Here is a 20,579-nt window from a genome sequence, read left to right on the forward strand (position 1 = left end):
GACTTAGATCAATGAATGGGAACTGCATTCTCTTTAACGTGTCCCCTCTAACAGGTGACAATGAGTACCTGCACGGGAGCAAGCGGCGCCCATCTCCTGCAATAGAAAAGTATCTACGTCCCTGGGACTTCAGATGAAGTTTTCCAGGGCGTAGATATACTGCAGTAAATGCAGTAAGTAGTTAAAGACTATTATGCTGTTACAAATCTTTTAGAGCAGAGAGGAAGTTCTGAGTTAAAGCCAATGGGTACCGATTTAAAAATAAAAAAGTCAGATACTCACCTAAGGAGAGGGAAGGCTCGGTCCTAATGAGACTTCCCTCTCCTCTCCCGGTGCCCGGTCCCGCTCAGGATCCCCCGTAGCAGTATTCGACCAGTTCGGTCAAATACTGCAACTTCCGCCGCAGAAGGGAGGTTTCGGAAGTCTTCGGGAGCACTCGGGCTCCCGAAGACAGGCCGCTCCATACTGCGCATTTGCGAGCGCCGTCTATGACGCACTAGCGTGGGTCTATGACGCACTCACGCGTGCGCAGTATGGAGCGGCCCGTCTTCGGGAGCCTGAGTGCTCCCAAAGACTTCTGAAGTCCCCCGCGGCGGGGGATTTGAACGGAGGATACTGAGGGCACCGGGAGAGGAGAGGGAAGGCTCATTAGGACCGAGCCTTCCCTCTCCTTAGGTGAGTATCTGACTTTTTTTATTTTTAAATCGGTAAACATTCACTTTAACGTTCGCTTTAAAAAATACTAATTTGGTGGTGTTGCTTACATAGGATTTAGCATTTTCTAAAACTCTACATTTGTTATGCTGAATACACACGATGCGTTTGCGCACTCGATTTCCCGCTGGATTCCCGTCGATTCGTTTATTTCTAACATGTCCGATTTGGATTTCGATGGATCGTTAGGTCGATTCGCATGCAAAGTATCGAGCGGGAAATCGAGTGCGCGAGCGCACCGTGTGTATTCAGCATAAGACTTGGATAGATGAAAAGATACTTAATCATATCAAGCCCAAGTACCCCCTGGATCCATCAGAAGCACCGCCTGGGGTGAACACACCACATGTTCTAATCCTAGGGTCCATAGTGAATGGTAAAGTCAACAGTTGCTTTAAAGGAAACATTTGCTTTCACATTGAAATCTGAACAAAGGAAGCCCTACCAACTTGTCAAATGAAATAAATTCACAGCAAATCACATGGATATTATTCACACGGCAACAAATACCTTATCATTCCGCTCACACAAGAACTTTAATTTCTGTGCTTTCTTGTGCATGAAGACACCTTCCAGATTCCCCGTCTCTCCAGATCGCAGCTCAATTGCCTTCTCTCCCCAGCCCATTACTTGATTAGACTGTAAATAAGCTGCAAGGGAAAAAAAAGAAAGCATAAAGATTCATGTTAATTCTGAAATTGAACTTGTAGAATTAAATTAACACAAACGTTAAAAAATGTAATCAAATAAATCTGTATTCTATTTTACCAAAATGTTGCGTAATGGATTTCCAGGAGGCAATCATCCAGACATCCACTACGGCAGTGGCAGTATGGCATAGTTTCAAATGTCTTGGGAAGCAAGGTCAAGCAGAGGGGCGTGTACAAGCTTTATAATGCATTCCAATTTATGGCCAAAAGTGTGGAGCAGCTGAGAGTAATGAGGCGGATGAAGTCAGTATGACAGCCACAGACATGCACCTGATGCCTTGTTTAAACTGGGTCTCTGGCTGCCCTTTTTCTTTTGGGTTAGTGTGTCAACTGCTCATAGATTATGTGCGCTTAGTTCCTTTCTATCAGGTAGCTAAGCTGAAAACACACGCACATAAAATGTATCCGCAAAAACACACTGCGAGGGAATATGTACGGTAGTTCATTTTTTCCTTATTCTTATTATTATTAGGTTTAGTAATAGAAAACCAGGATTACGACCTGGTAATTCTATTTTTGACAACCCTCCAGGACAGTGACATTGAGATTTGGGCTCCGCCCCCCAGAAACAGGAAACACCCAGCGTGAGCTCTATAAATCTGTTCCCAGGTATCCACACCTCAGTTGTGCACAAGACCTGAACCTAGTCATACTGGATACCCTAATACTTCTTACCCACATCAAAATACATGATGCTTAACGGGTGGGAACTAAGGACTGTCCTGGAGGGTTGTCAAAAATAGAATTACCAGGTCGTAATCCTGGTTTTTTCGTCCAACCCTCCAGGACAGTGACATTGAGATGATAAACAAGGAATCACCCACCTTAGGGCGGGACCACAGCCTGTAGAACTTTCCTCCCGAAGGACTGTTCTCCTGCTGTCATCAGATCTAGACGGTAATGTCTGACGAACGTGTTGACACTCCTCCATGTTGCTGCCCGGCAGATCTCTGATGCCGATGCCCCAGCTCTATAGGCCCAGGAGGTTGCCATAGCTCTAGTAGAGTGTACTGTGATCTCTTTAGGTGACTCCAACTGCCTCAATTTGTAAGCTTCCTCAATACAAACCTTGAGCCATCTTGCTATCGAAGCTTTGGTCATTTTTTCTCCCACTTTATTTCCAGTGAAATTAACAAATAACCTGTCTGTTTTCCTGAGTTGCTTCACTCTTTTTATGTATATTAGTAAGCACCTCCTTACATCCAGCTTGTGCCACTGCTTCTCTTTTGGATGAACTGCTTTATTGCAGAAGGTAGGCAATATTATCTCTTGCCCCCTATTAGACACTGATGATACTTTTGGTAAAAAATCAGTTACCGTCCTTAACGAAATTTCTTCTAGAGGTTCGAATGGCTCTTCCATAAGTACATTGAGAACTAAAGATAGGTCCCACCTAGGACATGATTTCTTAACTATTGGCCTTGATCTTTCTACTGATTTCATAAATCTGATCACCAGGGGATCTAAGGCTAATTTCTTATCAACGAAAACAGAAATTGCTGCTACTTGTACCTTAATTGTACTTAAGGCCAAACCCCTCTCAATTCCATCTTGCAGGAACTCCAGAATTGTCGGTAATTTATTGTCTTTAACTTTATTTCTCTTTTTCCAGTCTAAAAAAGTCTTCCAATACTTAGAATAGATCGATCTGGTTACTTTCTTTCTGCTATTCAGAACCGTCTTGATCACTCTGTCTGACAAGCCCTTGGACTTCAGAACATCCCTTTCAGAAACCATGCTTTTAGATGCAGATTTGGAACATGTACCCATCTGTGTTCCTCTTGATCTAAAAGTAATTCCTCCTGAGGGAGGAGTAAAGGATCTTTTTTCAGCATTTTTAGTAACAACGGGTACCATGATCGTTTTGGCCAATCTGGTGCTATTAATATCAGAGTCATTCTGGACAGTTTCAACTTCTGTAATACAAGAGGAATCAAGGGGATTGGTGGAAAGGCATATGCTTTGCTGAAGATCCAATCTTGGGCCAACGCATCTATTGCACATGCTCCCTTCGGATCTAGAGAGAAAAACCTTCTGCATTGAGAGTTCGTCTGATTGGCAAAAAGGTCTATTTCGGGCCACCCCCATCTGGCCGTTATCATTCTGAATACTTCCGGGTTGAGCCTCAGCTCGGAATTTGACAGTCTTTGTCTGCTTAGAAGGTCGGCCATTCGTTTTAATGTCCCTTTCAGATGGACTGCTGTTAACGATAGCAGATTCAGCTCTGCCCAATCTAAGATCTTCAGTGACACTTCTAGGAGTTTTCTGGACCTTGTCCCTCCTTGTTTGTTCAGATAGGCTACTACTGTTATGTTGTCTGAACGAACCTGAAGATGATGCCCCTTTAGACACTCTGATGCTTGTAATAGGGCCATATGAACTGTCTTCATTTCTCTGAAGTTGGATGACTCTCCCCTTACTGGGTCTGTCCATGACCCTTGCAGGTATAGTCCGTCCACATGGGCTCCCCAACCCATCAAACTTGCGTCTGTTATAATCTTTGTTGGAGGAGACCGCCATAGTCTTCCTAACTGAAGATTTTTTATATCCATCCACCAAGACAGTGATTCCTTTACCCAGGTTGGTATTGATAACACGCTTTCTAAATCGCCCTGATTTCTGTTCCAGTTTTCCAGTAGCCAGTTCTGGAGAACTCTTACGTGAGCCATTGCCCAATCTACCGCTGGTGCTGTTGAGGTTAGAAGACCCACTATACTCATGCACTGCCGTACTGAGATGGCGTCTGCCTCTAGAAGGCTGACTATTGTCGACTGCACTTTTGTCACCTTGTCCTCTGGCAAGAACAGTCTTTGAAGGGGTGAATTTATTATGAACCCCAAAAATTTGATCACCTGGGATGGATCCAGATGTGACTTTTGGTAATTTACTAACCAACCCAGGGTTTCTAACTGACCTAACACCCTCTTCAGATCTCTTTGAAGCAGTACCGCATTGTCTGCTAGAACTAATAGGTCGTCCAGATAAGGGATTATTATAATGTTCTGGAGATTAAGATTTCCTACCACCTCTGCCATTACTTTCGTAAACACTCTTGGTGCTGAAGATATTCCGAAAGGAAGGCACGAGAATTGATAATGCAGCACTCCACCGTCTCCTTGTACACTGAATCTTAGGTACTTTTGAGACTCCCTTCTGATTGGGATGTGCCAATAAGCGTCTGTCAGATCTATGTTCACCATAAACACGTCTGCATTCAGTAAGTTCCTCATCGTATACACAGTTTCCATTCTGAACTTTTCGTATACAATAAAGGGGTTTAGTGGTTTTAAGTTCAGAATCATTCTGAATTTTCCGGTTGGCTTTTTGATCAGAAAAATTCGAGAATAGAACCCTCGGTTTCTTTCCTGAGGTGGTACCTCTTTTATGACATTTCTGTCCATCATGTCTCTGAGTAATTCCTGTAATGCCATCCTGGCTTCTCTGTCTTTCGGCATTAAAGTTTTTACAAACCTCACCGGGGGCTTTTTTATGAATCTTATCTTGTACCCGTCTTTTATTAGGTCTAAAATGAATTGATTCGAGGTTATCTTTCTCCACTCTGGATGAAAGCGAGATAACCTGCCCCCTACTTTCAGCCTGGCGTCACTGGTGCTTGCTTTGGGGCTCCGCTGGCTTATGCAGCGGAGTCCTCCTAGGCCCTTCCTTATTAATTGGCCAAGTCCTTCTTTTTTGGACCCCTTTATCTCTCGCCTGGTTATTGCGGCGAAAAAAGGGCCTATTCGGCTTGAATTTCTTTTTCTTCGGAAATGATAATTTCCTGCTTGCCGTCTTCTCCAAGACTTCTTGGAGCTGAGGGCCAAATAACAGATCCCCCGTAAAGGGTAGATTACATGCCTTAGACTTGGACGATTGGCTACCGTCCCATGTCTTGAGCCACAGATTTCTGCGGGCATGCGGGCATTAACTAGTGCTGTTGTCTTTGCTGTAACTCTTAGTGACTCTGTTGAAGCATCAGTAACATAATTATTAGATTTCTTAACAACACTCAGAGCTTCTAAAATGTCCTTTTTAGGAGCATCAGTTTTGACTAATTCTTCCACCCTCTCTATCCATAATAAAGTGGTCCTAGAGACACAGGTGGTGGCTGCAGCAGGCTTAAAGTTAGTTACTGCTGCTGTATAAGCTTTTTTAAGTGACAAATCAATTTTCTTGTCTGCTGGGTCTTTAAGGAAACCCAAATCCTCAAAAGCAAGTTCATTCTCCCTATTCATTAGACTGAACGCTGCGTCTAACTTGGGACAACCTTCCCATAGTTTTGCATCTTCTTCTGAAAAGGGGAATCGCTTTCTAAACCCTCTGGAAATAAAAAGTTTTTTCTCTGGGTATTTCCATTGCGTATTATCCCAGGCTGCTGACCAGCTAGCTCCCTTTACAGAGCTCATGTTCCCAGGGAAGGAAACACACAACTGAGGTGTGGATACCTGGGAACAGATTTATAGAGCTCACGCTGGGTGTTTCCTGTTTCTGGGGGGCGGAGCCCAAATCTCAATGTCACTGTCCTGGAGGGTTGGACGAAAAATAGTTATTTAAACGTTTTTTTTTAAATTAGCAAAATATTAAATATTTCAGTTATACTTTTTATATTCGCTAAAAGCTGAACCTTCTGGTGTGATTGACAAGCATTGTAAGTACAAAATGGCTGTGGGTATACAGCTGCGTTGTAGTCTCCAAGTCAACAGATGTTTATATAGTTAAAAGATTTTTTTATTGCAGCAATAAATTCAGATGCTTTATTGCTAATCAAACCAGAAGTTGGGGAACTGGAACACTGATTTGTAACATTTCATAAGTAGAACAAATACGTTAAACATTATTATGCATTCCTTTTAAATTTGTAGTCCAGTTTGCTTTAACCACTAGCCGCTTTGCTTTATCTACGCCCCGCAGGAAGACTGTTCCCATTCCAGGAGCGTAGATATTTGTCTTCAGCTTCTAATGCGCGGTATGTATTGATCGTGACCCTGCAGCTGAGTTGTAGTTTGGTAATCAGTGAATTGGAACACCATTCCCATTCACCAATCAACATGCCAGTGATCAATGATCACCGGCATCAATAATATAAAATGAAAGTGAAAGTGAAAGCTCCCATGCTAAACTTCCTGTGTACTGTTCACAGTACACACTAATAAACTGGGGGGAGAGGACATCTAGTGGCAAACAGTAAAATGACACTGTACATATATTATATTAAATAAAAATACATTCATTCCCCATTAAAATTAACCCCTTACCTCCCCCACTCTCCCACTTACAATAAAAAATAAAACTGTATATTAAAAAAATACATAAAAAAAATTGTTAACTTAGGGACTCAACTTTTTAATATGTATGTCATGATGGTATATTAATGTAATTGAATTTAATTTTTGCAAAAAAGTGCTTGTAGTTAGTGACAGACACAAAACTGAAAAAATAAACCTTTAGTTCCAAGTAAAATATTGTCACCATACATTGTACTAGGGACATGTTTCAAACATTGTAATAACCGAGACAAATAGGCAAATAAAATGTGTGGGTTTTATCCATAGTAGCATGTTTCATTTTAAAATTAGAATGGCCAAAAACTAAGAAATTATTTTGTTTCCATTGTTTTTATTATCCCCATTAAATTGCATTTAGAATAAAATAATTAATAGCAAAATGTACCACCCAAAGAAAGCCTATTTGGTGGCAAAAAAAACAAGATATAGATCCTTTGGTTGTGATAAGTAGTGATAATGAAAATGGCTCTGGTACATAAGTGGTGGTGAAGTGGTTAATGGTAAACCTTACACAAAAGGCCCACACTGCTCAGATTCTCATGATCTTAAGATGGGACCACCATCAAGGGTGTAAATGTTGCAGTATCGCCTGGTGAGTTGGGCGCTGGGTTCCGCCGATAATGAAAATATCAGTAATCTGTTCTTACTGATATTTTACCATAGTCTTACGTTGTGCCCATTCTCACAATAACCCTCTCCTCCTAACCCTCCTTCTAGTGCCTTAAGGTGGCCACTAATGATCCAACCTTTTTCATCCAATCTTACCATTTCTATGTAATATAAGGGTAAACTGAGTGAATATATTGAATAGATAATTTAGGCAGTTACCTTATATTACATAGAAATGGTAAGATTGGATGAAAAAGATTGTATCGTTAGTGGCCAGCTTTACGCTAACTTATCCCTCCTATTGGCTATCACTAACTCCTCTCCTAACATGTTATAGTGGATCACCAAGTAATAGCTGATCGGCTACTATCGGGTGCCCAACTCACCATCTTGGCTCCGCATAGCTGCAACGCGCCTATCCAGTCGGGCACCCAAATTAACTGCTTTGTATATTTAGTGACCAGTACCCCAGTCTTGCTATGGAGGGGACACATGGAATTTCACCTTGCATGGGGGCCCAAGAAGTGTACCACTGATGGGGTCCACAAACCTTTCTGGGTTTTGATGGCTGCCTTGTCTGGAGAATACTAAGGAATGTTGCAGAAATGATAGCAAATTAATTTCACATTGTTGTTGTTGTCCCTTGGTCTATTTGGTATTGAGTTTAAGAGACCTCTTACTAGTTCACCAAGGAAAATATGTGCTCACTAAATCGTAATCATTTTTTTTTCTTATAAAAATGTCTATATATATTGTAAATTCAACTTTTTGTATAGGGATTGTAACGATTGGTGTCAGCAACACAGATTTTTCTGATTATTGGTGATCTGCAGTATCACCAATAATACAGATGCTATACCTGATTATGTGATGATCTGCAGAATCACCAATAATACTAATATAGCTAGACACAGGACACCCAATGTAGTATAGTGTTTTGTGCAACAGTAACCGGAGAGGTTATCTCCCGAGAAGCGGGAGATACAGACACTACTGCAGCCAAGGATTCCCTGAGAGGCAGGGAATCGGACTGTACTGCAGCCAGTGAACACCTGAGGGGCAGGGACCACTGATTGGAGAGATATGATGAGGATTGGTCTGCAGTTAGAGATTCCTTGATGAGCAAGGAATCAGACTGTACTGCAGCCAAGGATTCACTGAAAGGCAGGGAATCAGACTGTACTGCAACCAGTTGACCTAGAGAGGTAGAGATCCACTGGCTATGCTGCCTGATGGCCTCCAGAGGAGTCGGTGACCATAGGACTGAAATAGCAGCTAGTAACCACCTGAAGAGCAGGTGTCACAGGTGTACAGTAAGGCTGCTCACCCAAGAGCTAGGTGACAGCCAGAAAGGTCAGACAAGCCAGGTCGGCAACACACGGGCAGACAAAGTACAGAAGCAGAAGACTGATTCGGTATCCAGGTACAGGCAATGTTGGCAACAGATAATCAGATGGGCAGAAGTACCGAATCAGAGGACAGGAGGGTAGTCAGGAAAGCCAAAGGTCATAACAAGTAACAAATAATGTGTCACAGTCCTAGACTCAGGTGTGAGGTCCTTGGTCTCAACACACGGGATCTAGTCTAACATATAGGCAGTGACAATGTAGTGATCTCCTAGTCTTAGGTGTGAGGTCCTTGGTCTCAACACCCGGGAACTAGTCAGCACATAAATAGTAGCAAGCAATAGTACTTTAAGCTATCAATGGAATCTGACTCAGTGTGAATTCCCAGCTCCGGCTGGTTCTAACACACTGTGGGATCTGACTCTGGTCTGAGCGCTCACACGTATATGTTCGCAACAGCAGACAACTTGCAAGTGACAGGCAAGACCTATATATACTAAAAGCGCTCCACAGTCCGCCGCCCCAGTCACTCAGCCAATCCAGAGCATAGCTGGAGTCAGCTGATCGGCTTGATCAGCTGACTCCCCTTCTAGCAGCATAAAGGTCCTGTCGCCTGAGCTCTCCATCTGTGTGAACTAGAAGGACCAGGCAAAGCAATATCACGCTGCTGCGCGGCAGCAGCCGCTGGCTGAGACGCGGAGATGGCCGCCATGCCGCTTGCCCATGCGGCGGCATCTCCACTATTCATTACAGGGATATGCTGAACATTACTTAGGAATAGCAGCTACAAAAATAGCAGCCTGCATCCATGGGCAATTAACCTTTAAGAAATATATTTATTTTTTCATTATTCACAGACAATTTCACCTATTCCAAAAAAGACATGTTAAACATCTGGATGCTCTCCCTATTGTAAATACTTTTGTATTGTGGATATTGGAACATTTCCCAAAGGATTTATTTGCTGGAAAAAAGTGCTTCTTTGAACTTGCATACAGTACTAATCCATAAAAATTCCCTAAGAAGGAAAACTCCAAATTTGCCACATGTTCTTTGTTAATTTGCCACTAACTCAGAGCTTATTTGCTGCACAGTTGCCTGATTAGCTTCATTTGCATTTAAGCAACTTAGATTGATACTCGTTAAAAAATCCAGTCATTTGTTGCTATCGAATCCCAGTGGATGCCAGAAAATCCTAGTAGGAATATCAGCATGGATTTAGTGCCCTCTTGCTCTACTAAATGTCTGTGTAACGAATTGAGGGATCAATCCCTTTATACACAACTATAACTTGTCAACAGAGCCCGCCACCACATACCAAAATATCAGCTGAAATATCTGACTAAAGTTGGCCATACATCTAGCAATATTTCGGGCGAATCGGCCACCTGATTCTATAATTTTATCAAATCGGATGAAAATCAGTGCCGAAACAAGCATGCCTGTGCCATCATTTGACCGATTTTGAGCTGAAATCACTTGAATGTATTCATCAAGCAAGCTGGAAAATCTTGGTCCTGCATGTGACGTGATGACTGATGTACATGATGGATCCCTTCCCGCTGCCCCCCTAAAAGTAAATCCCCCCCTTCCCGGATGCCCATGCATTGTAGATCTCGTGTCCAGCAGCAGCGACTCGTGGTCCATTCCGCTGTCACCCCCGAGCAGGCGAGTACTGCCAGGTGTGTGTGTGTGTGTGGCATCACACACACGCACCACATGGTATATGCCCCACCATGTGGCAGCGCTAGTTGTGACATTGGTGCTCGGGGAGACAGCAGAGGAGACCGGGGGTCACGACAGCTCGAGCAGATGAGATGACAATGCATGGGCATGGGGTGGAGACATTAACAGTTGGAGGGTGGCCAGGCGGCAGAGGCGGTGTCACGAGGCCGATTGCCAAGAGATTTCATGCTGAAATCGATCAGGAAATGGCCTATGGTGTATGGGCAGCCAACAGATCTCTCGCTGATTAGATTTTATCAGTGAGAGATCTGGCAATACATCGCTAGATGTATGGGCAACTTAAAAGACTTTGTCAATATATACCATATATACACGTATAAGCCAAGGTACCCACTTTCCCCTCTTAAACCAAGAAAAAGTGACTGACTTGCTTATAAGCCTCCTCCCAAATATAGCCCCCTCCACAGTAGCCAGATGTTCCCCCAGTACAAGTCTGCCCCCCTCCCCATAGCCAGATGTTCTCCAGGATCATACAGTTGTGTCTCAAGAAGCCACTACATGGCGTCATAGATATGAGACACAGCGATTGCCACATAGGAAGAATCCCCCACCATTGCACCGTTGACACGTTGCTTGCACGCTATGCTTCACAAGCCAGGGGACACAGGTAGTCTTGAGCAGCACACTCAGCGCACACATGTTGCAGGGGATGGAGGGCACGGACACAGAAGGGTGCAAGCTGGCAAGAGCAGGTTCACTAGTGCACAATTCTTACGCTCCTCCGCCAGTAACAAAACCTGCTCCACCATCTGTTTTGCTCCACTGACTCGCATATAAGCCGAGGGGGGTAACTTTTCAGCACATTTGTTATGCTGAAAAATTAGGCTTATATGCGAGTATATACAGCAACCATGGAAGATTTGCAAAAACACTTCCCACAACTATGGACTCCAGGCAGCACTTATAGGCCTGACAGTATATCTCAGAGTTTATTCCTTATTAATCTTTTTATAGCACACATATTGCTGTAGTCTGAAAATCCCCTTAGAGCTCAGCATAATGTCAATAATTGTACCATAATAAGTGCAATAAAAAAAACATCAATAATGTTCTTGGATTGTGTTCATTGACCAGAATACAGTAGAATTCTGTCAGAACAAGCAGGTGAGGTTTAAAAGAAAATCAAAAGCTTGTCCTTCTGATACACTAATCTATTCCTGCAAATTGATTCAGCTAAATGAAAGATCTCTCAGTTCATAAGAGATTACAGCTGCTTGTATCCCAGATAACATCCCCGGCTACGTATACACTCTTACACCGGTCATACATCCAGCATCTGCCCCTCTTGTCAGACACTGAAAAAAATAAGCTGCAGCCAGAAGGTTGAAAGCGATTAAGATATTGATTAACGTTATGCATCATCTCTAAGGGAGAAGTCAAATATTGACTTCATAAATAGCCTCTTTCTGTCTTTGAGAAAGCTTGTACTACACAGCTTTCATGTTCTCTCTGGTGGAAAGGCTAGACAGACTGATGATCTGTGGAAGGACGCCAATACTAAAGACAACTTCATTCTTGAAAAACACACTATTTCTGTTAAAAGAGGATCATGCCGAAAGTAATGCATATTTGACATTTATTTTCTGACATTATTAACCCAAATGTGAAGGCAAATTTCTGTTTTGGGTAGCATTTTTAAGAGGTTTTTTTAGCCCCTTATACACTTCTAGGAGTGAGCTTGCTGGGCAAACTGTACGGGCTCAGACACAACTATAAGAGCTTTTCTGAGCGCTTTTTAGCCATCAGTGCTTTCTGAGAGCTTTTTAAAAAACTTTCCCATTAACTTACATTAAAATCGCAGTAAAATAGCAGTACAATTGCGCAATTTTACAGCAATGGTAATTTTACCACGATTTTAATGTAAGTCAATGGGAACGTTTTTTAAAAGCTCTTATAGTGTGTGAGCCCTAACTGAGTGTTTCAAGCCCTACCCCGTAGAGCCACATTAATCCATGCCATGCACTGATGAGGATCAGCCAATCCGAAACAGTCTGTATGCATGTTAGATTAGTTTGGCTTTGTAATATTAACAAGCTGACACATCATTGCATTCGGGAAGTGTTATCAGGGACAATAAAGGGATAATTTGCATATTCAGTGGTGATGCATTGTGGGACACCTCAGTTGCTCACTCGAGCCTGAATAATCGCAAATACCATCTGTTTTATGAATTACATTTTCTGTTTTTGGTTAATCCAATTGTGATGCTTTTACGCAATGCTTTTATGGAAAACTCTACATACATGCTGTAATTTGTATATTTCTAGGTGTTGCAGGACCAAGGATATGAAGCAGAGACAAAGAGCAGAAGGATATACGGCTGCTGATACCTATGCAGCTGACAATGCATTCTATTGCTATGCGGTGGGGGGCGACAGAGGGATGATGGAGAGGTGCATGCGTGGCATTACGCAGCGGGGGAGAGGCACAGACAGTGTGATCGGCCGTCGTGGGGGGCGAGTTGATCTACTGGGCTGAAAAGTGTGTGAACATATGTATGGGCATGGAAGAGCATTTTGCAAACATGCACTGGTTAAAAAAAATGTGTATGTTGTGGAAAAGGTAGTACTATGCAAAATCAGACTAAATGAGCACTCAAGATTTGATGGGTAGTGCACTTAGCATCTCTTCCTTGAGCACTAGAAGCCCTTGTCTTAGCCCTGACACTAGAATCCTTTAATGGAACAAAGATTAGCATGTTTATTTAAACTGGTATGGGAATAGTTTATGAAGTGTTCCTAGCTACTGCTGTATATATTTCACTGATTATCTCTTTGTTTACGGTTATCAAATTCCTTTCACAATTCCCTAACGGGCCTGGGTGACAGACCAGTGAATCATGAGGGGAGGGGGAATCCCTCTCCCAACATCTGTTAACCCTGTGTGTACTTTATACCTTTAGCAGATGACAGGTCTCACTAGCTTAACTGCAGCTGCTCTGAATGAGCGGTCTGCATGGAGAGCAGAGGAAATGTGTCTTGTAACGTGCAGCATAAACATTTGTAATTGTGTGTGAAACCTGATACCCAGGCTTTTCACACTAAAGGTTTTTTTTTTCTTTCAAAGAAAAATACAATGATTGTGTAAGAACAGCAATGATTGTGTAACATTGAAGCACAGACTCCCCTTTGCTAATGATTTGTTCCAATGCAGGTACTACCTACGCACAACCAGTTACAGCTTTTGCCTCTGATATTTAACATGAAACATATTTAACATTGTCATTTTAGAACACTTGGTTATTGATTGTGTTCCTTTAACTACACGGTTTGTCTTCAACACTGGTTTTGCCTTGTTTGCACTTATCTTCGTATTCTCATCCTTCGTCACCTCACCATCTGCACTACTGAGTCTGTCAGCATCAGTATGTCCTTTGGCCAAGAAATTAACTGCTCTTTGTTTCTGCTTAACTATGTTACACTTCAGACCACACTCAGTAGCAGGGAGTGAAGAGATTAGCCCTAATGATGGAGCCATGGTCCCGCCCTCAAGACCATCGGCTCCTATCAAAGAGCAAGCAGGGAGCAGTGAGTGGCTGTGAGCTGTGATTGGTGGTCTGGGACAGCGCCCCACACCTGATTGGTACTTTGCTTCCCAAATGCTGCTACTTAGGATTGGATGCTATGTAAATATGTGCATGGGGAGAGAGGGGACATAGGAAGGGGGACACGAGAACATAAGAAGACACAGGAAATGAGGACAAGGGGGACATTGGACACAGGGGGACAGATACAGAGGGTCGGAGGATACAGGGGACAGTCAAAGAGGGACGGAGGACTTGGCACGATCCTTTTATGTATTATTCGGACTATAAGATCCCCACTTTTGGGGAAGAAAAAGTGTGTCTTATAGTCTGAAAAATACGGTACCTTCTAAATTGTTATATTGAATAAGGTCTCGTGCCCAGTGAAGCCACTTCCAGTATGGGAGTAACTTCACATTATTGATGATAGCAATCAGGAGAGATGCTGCAACACTACCAGCAGCTTCCATTCAGACTCTACATCTGATGCGACTACTGCTGGCGCAGCCCACCCCATCGTCTAAGTATGAAAGTCTCCATAGAGACCTTGTGATGAGGGAGCGTACTGCACGGCGACGTAACAGGTTACATGTAAAAGGGCCCTGAAAGTCACAAGTGATTAAACACTCTTTTAAAGTATTGAATGTTTTATTGAGCCATAGTTTGTCATTTACTACAGCAACATATACATATACAGTAATTTATAGTACTACTTTGAATTTAAAATGAAGTATGTGTTTTTTAGCTCAATTAAGGGACACATTGATTAAGGTAATGAGTACAGTTACATGGGCCAATCTGTGTATAAATGGTATCCTGATGATCACAGGTTTTCTGCTGTCGTGTCTCACATTTCATTTGTTGCCCTCTGGTAAGAAATGTTCTGAAGGTCATTGTATGATCTGTGTAAACGAATAAAACTTAAAGTTCCCCACTATCCGATGAAAGATGGCCCAGAAGTGGCATTTTTTATATATGGAGATAATAAAGGAAAGTTGTATTTTAAAAGATATTCTGGTACTGTAGCGTAAAAGAGTTTTTATTCTATTACATTTTTAAAAGTTAAAGGATCATTATCGTGAAAAATTGTAAAATTTAAAATACCTATAAACCTATACAAATAAGAAGTACCTTTCTTCCAAAGTAACATGAGCCATAAATTACTTTTCTCCGATCCTGCTGTCACATACATTAGGTAGTAGAAATCTGACAGAACCGACAGGTTTTGGACTAGTCCATCTCTTCATGGGGGACATTCAGCATGGCCTTTATTCTTTATAAAGAAACTCCTTGAGAAGGCTTTATACGAACATGCTGGCCAGCCTCCCTGCTCGCTGCACACTTTTTTGGTAGTTGGACAGATCAAATGACATTCACTAAGTGCATTTGAAAATAAAGAAGAACCAGAGAAGTCCCCATGTGGAGACAGGCTAGTCCAAAACCTGTCAGTTTTGTTCGATTTCTACTACCTACTGTAAGTGACAGTAACATAGGAGAAAAGCAATGTATGGCTCATTTTACTCTGGAAGAAAAGTACTTCTCATTTGTATGTGTTTACTTGTATTTTAAATATGTTCATGATAGAGGTCCTTTAACCATTTATGCCACGCGGACGTGAGCTTCACGTCCGCAGCGGCAGCTGCTAGAGCCGCAGGGACGCGCTGGTCATGTCCCTGCAGTTTGGCGATCGCGCTGCTGCTGCTAGTAGGGGGGATTGGATGCAGGGGACGGAAGTCCCCTGTGCCAATCCGAGCATGTCTGCCGAGAATAAACACTGTTTTTATTCAAAAACAGTGTTTATTCTTACATTTATTCTTACATTCTTACAATCCCGTCGTGATTTCCGCCGCCCGATCGTTAAATTTATGAATGGGTACAATGTTCCCATTCATAATCACCCCGTCGGAACTTTCTTAGTTACAATGTAACAACACATTTTATCCTATGTAGCGTACAAAGTAAGCTAGTAGCATTTTTTCTCAGCGTGGACATCTTGTGGCCAAATAGTAAAATACACCTACTGACTTTAGGTGAAAAAAATAATGACAAGAGGGCATATAATTATTAAATAATGGGCTACAAATTAGTGATGGATGTAAAACTGAAAAAATGCACCTTTATTTGGAAATAAAATACTGTCACGATACATTGTACTAGGGATATCATTTTAACGTTGCAATAACCGGGACAAATGGCCAGATAAAATGTGTGGATTTTAATTATGGTAGCATGAATTATTTTAAAACTATAATGGCTGAAACCTGAAAAATAAGGAATCGTATTATTCCCATCATAATGCAATTAGAATAAAATAATTCTTAGCATAATGTAGCACCCAAAGAAAGCCTAATTGGTGGTGGAAAAAATAAGGTGTAGATCATTGTGTTGTGATAAGTAGTGATAAAGTTATTGGGAAATGAATGGAAGGAGCGCTGACAGGTGAAAACTCCTCTCATCCATAAGGTGAAAACAACCCGCGGGCTGAAATGGTTAGTGAAGTACAGGAGCAGTTTAGTTCTTAAACCACTTCCTGCAGTTCTGAATCAGGACAGGAGGGTACAGAATGGGGTAATATAGGGCTAGCTGGAGTGCTTTCTTGTCAGTTGATCAGCTAGGGCTGGCACGTGCTCAAACAGCCACTATTTGCAACAAGCTGTAGTTGCACTGTAATTACTTTATTAAAGGGTTAAAAACAGAATACAGTAGACCTGGAAACTACAATTGCTATGTATGTATTTCTAAATGTTTTCAGAAAACTTAGACCCCATTTCACTGTTTGCGATCTCCTCTGTTTTCCGGCACTCATGTTTGGAAGTGGAATCACAGCTTATTGGTTTCTGGTTTGTGTACGGGGAAAAGAAATGCAGCCAAATCCACAGTGCATACATTAGAGCGGCAAGGGGATCCGGATTCCCATCAGCACGAGTGCTGCGCCCATCCTGGAGGTCCTTCAAGTACTCAGTGGAAACAAGCCTTACAGTTGGGAAACGTTTTTTTCCTGTGCTTACAATCACACTGAATCCTGTAAAAAGCCTTTTTGCTCTGCTAGGTATACCCTTATCAGTTCTGATAAGGGGATACACAACAATTGGGGAAGCAGCGCACTGTTTCTAATATGTACAGTGAAACAGCCACACAGGAGATGAGAGGTCCGCTAATCGCCGCTGGAATCGCAAGTGAGTTGAGCCGCACTGCCGCTAATTATTTTTACACAGGGAGAATAGAGGAGAGATGCGGGGGGCCGGATGACCATACAGGGAGGCAGGAGGGCACACAGGGGGACACACAGGACCACACAGGGGGACTGGAGGGGACACAGGAATACACACAGGACCATACACGGAGGCAGGGGGGACACACAGAGGGACCAGAGGGAACACACAGGAGGACACATGGGGACTGGAGGGCACACAGGGGAACATAACACACAGGATCACACAGGGGGACTGGAGGGGACAACCAGGGGTCCAGAGGGGACACAGAAGGACACACAGGGGGACAAGAAGGGACCCAAGGGTCCAGAAGGGGACAGAGGTGGACAATGATTGGGGGAGAACATATACAAGACGCTCCTGGACCATGTACACTCCAGGTTTAGTATATATATTTTTTCCCTGGTTTCTGCCCTCTAAACCTAGGTGCATCTTATATTCTGTAGCGTCTTATATTCCTGAAAAATATGGTAGCTAATAATGATAATGTTAATAATAACGTTGATAAAAGTTCCTATGATGCAATTGCCTTATGAAAGCACATTATATTTTGACTATAGTTCTATGTTAAGCTCAATATTTGTCTATATGAGACCTAGCACCCACCAATCTGATAAGGACATGTTATGCCCTCAGCCTATTACCAATCACCACATGTTTTCTTATTGCGTCTTAAATAAGCAGTTGCTTCTAGAGGAGTGCCAGCAAACGCTTCCTTGTTCTGTGAGAACTGCAGTTTAAATTTTGAGGTGAGATAGTTTCATCATTGGCAATCATTAAAGGCACTGTTTTTATGTAAATTAGGAGACTAGAAGAAAATGTATCCTTAGTGATGCGCCACTACACCAGTTATTCAACCCACCGGCGTAACCACCAGGGATGCGACCCCCTCAGCCACAGGGGGGCCCGGGCCGCTCCGGGGCCCGCCAGCCATGTGTGTGTGTGTGTGGGGGGGAGCGCTGCCACCCGCCCGATTCTAAGACCCCCAGCCAGGTGTGGAACTGGCTGCAGCGTCTAATAGACGCGGGCCAGTTCATTCCCCGCAGCCGCAGTCTGTCTCCTGGGAGGCAGAGCAGGGCTACGGCAAGATGGCTGCCGAAGCCCTGCTCTGGAGACTATTTGTGTCTTCAGTACAGGGCATCTTGCCGTAGCCCTGCACACTGCCTGTCAGCGCGGGAGATGTGCAGGAGGATCATCAGGGGATCTGAGGCCAGGAGAGGAGACTTCTGCCAGGTGAGTGAATTGTTTTTTTTTTTTTTACAGGTGCTGCCCACTGTACTATTTTCTGTTGACTGCTGCCCACATTGCGATTTTTCTGGTGCCTGCTGCCCACTTTGCGATTTTCTGGTGTCTGCTGCCCACATTGCGGTTTTCTGTTGACTGCTGCCCACATTGCGATTTCCTGGTACCTGCTGCCCACATTGCGATTTTCTGGTGCCTGCTGCCCACATTGCGTTTTTTCTGGTGACTGCTGCCCACTGTACGATTTTCTAGTGACTGCTGCCCACATTGCGATTTTTCTGGTGACTGCTGCCCACTGTACGATTTTCTGGTGACTGCTGCCCACATTGCGATTTTCTGGTGATTGCTGCCCACTGTACGATTTTCTGTTGACTGCTGCCCACTGTACGATTTTCTGGTGACTGCTGCCCACATTGCGATTTTTCTGGTGCCTGCTGCCCACTTTGCGATTTTCTGGTGTCTGCTGCCCACATTGCGGTTTTCTGTTGACTGCTGCCTACATTGCGATTTTCTGGTGCCTGCTGCCCACATTGCGATTTTCTGGTGCCTGCTGCCCACATTGCGATTTCCTGGTGCCTGCTGCCCACATTGCGATTTTCTGGTGCCTGCTGCCCACATTGCGTTTTTTCTGGTGACTGCTGCCCACTGTACGATTTTCTAGTGACTGCTGCCCACATTGCGATTTTTCTGGTGACTGCTGCCCACTGTACGATTTTCTGGTGAATGCTGCCCACATTGCGATTTTCTGGTGATTTCTGCCCACTGTACGATTTTCTGTTGACTGCTGCCCACTGTACGATTTTCTGGTGACTGCTGCCCACATTGCGATTTTTCTGTTGACTGATGCCCCCACATTACGATTTTCTGGTGAACGTTGCCCACATTGTGATTTTCTGGTGACTGCTGCCCACTATATTATTTTCTGGTGCCTGCTGCCCACTGTACGATTTTCTGGTGAACGCTGCCGACTGTACGATTTTCTGGTGACTGCTGCCCACATTGCGATTTTTCTGGTGACTGCTGCCCACTGTACGATTTTCTGGTGAATGCTGCCCACATTGCGATTTTCTGGTGACTGCTGCTCACGGTATGATTTTCTGGTGCCTGCTGCCCACTGTACGATTTTCTGGTAAACGCTGCCCACTGTACGATTTTCTGGTGAACGCTGCCCTCATTGCGATTTTCTGGTGACTGCTGCCCACTGTACGATGTTCTAGTGAATGCTGCCCACATTGCGATTTTCTGATAACTGCTGCCCACTGTACAATTTTCTGGTGAACGCTGCCCACATTGCGATTTTCTGGTGACTGCTGCCCACTTTACGATTATTTTATGGTGAAATGCTGCCCACTTTACGATTATTTTATGGTAAAATGCTGCCCACTTTACAATTATTTTATGGTGAAATGCTGCCCACTTTACAATTATTTTATGGTGAAATGCTGCCCACTTTACGATTAGTTTTTGATGAAATGCTGCCCACTTTACGATTAGTTTATGGTGAAATGCTGCCCACTTTACAATTATTTTATGGTGAAATGCTGCACACTTTACGATTAGTTTATGGTAAAATGCTGCCCACTTTACGATTAATTTCTGGTGAAATGCTGCCCACTTTACGATGAATTTCTGGTGCATTACGATTATTTTATGGTGAAACACTGCCCCATTACAATTATTTTATAGTGAAACGCTGCCCCATTACAATTATTTTATAGCGAAACGCTGCCCCATTACAATTATTTGGTACCTATGGGGGGGGGGATCCAAATTTTCGCAGGGGGGCCCAGTGATTTCTAGTTACGCCCCTGATTCAACCAGTATAAATACAAGGATAATTACATAGTAAATCATTTGAAGAGACTAAAAAGTTTTTTGTAACGATGAGCTTAAATATTGAATGTACCAAACAGTGCAAAAAATGGTTCACACGTCTTTAAAGAAGTTCATCTTTAAACACGATATCTCATAAAAAGGTGCAACAACAAACTAGCAAGATCAATTGTTTAGAAAGAGGACAATGTTGGCTTGTTTCAGGTAGACCCTTCTTCAGACCTTCACAAACAATTGTGTACATCAGCACTATATACACAGCAGAAGATAGAATGACATCTGGACCAAAACTAAACCAGGAATATCCATCTGCAATGTAAAGGGGGCAACAAATGGAACAGCATCTGGATAACAACCAAGCC

The 20,579-nt window shown here is 43.1% G+C and overlaps 1 protein-coding gene across 6 annotated transcripts in view; it reads right to left on the reverse strand.

The window, feature by feature from the left end:
* NRK (Nik related kinase) overlaps positions 1 to 20,579 on the reverse strand; it is a 506,445-nt gene that overhangs the window by 10,603 nt on the left and 475,263 nt on the right. For all 6 annotated transcript variants that reach the window (XM_068251057.1, XM_068251059.1, XM_068251055.1 and 3 more), the window contains one exon: positions 1,225 to 1,364. In XM_068251057.1, the coding sequence (XP_068107158.1) occupies positions 1,225 to 1,364 (140 nt within the window). The remainder of the gene's footprint in view (positions 1 to 1,224; positions 1,365 to 20,579) is intronic.

The sequence above is a fragment of the Hyperolius riggenbachi genome, chromosome 8 (genome assembly GCF_040937935.1).
Source record: "Hyperolius riggenbachi isolate aHypRig1 chromosome 8, aHypRig1.pri, whole genome shotgun sequence".
NCBI lineage: Eukaryota > Metazoa > Chordata > Amphibia > Anura > Hyperoliidae > Hyperolius > Hyperolius riggenbachi.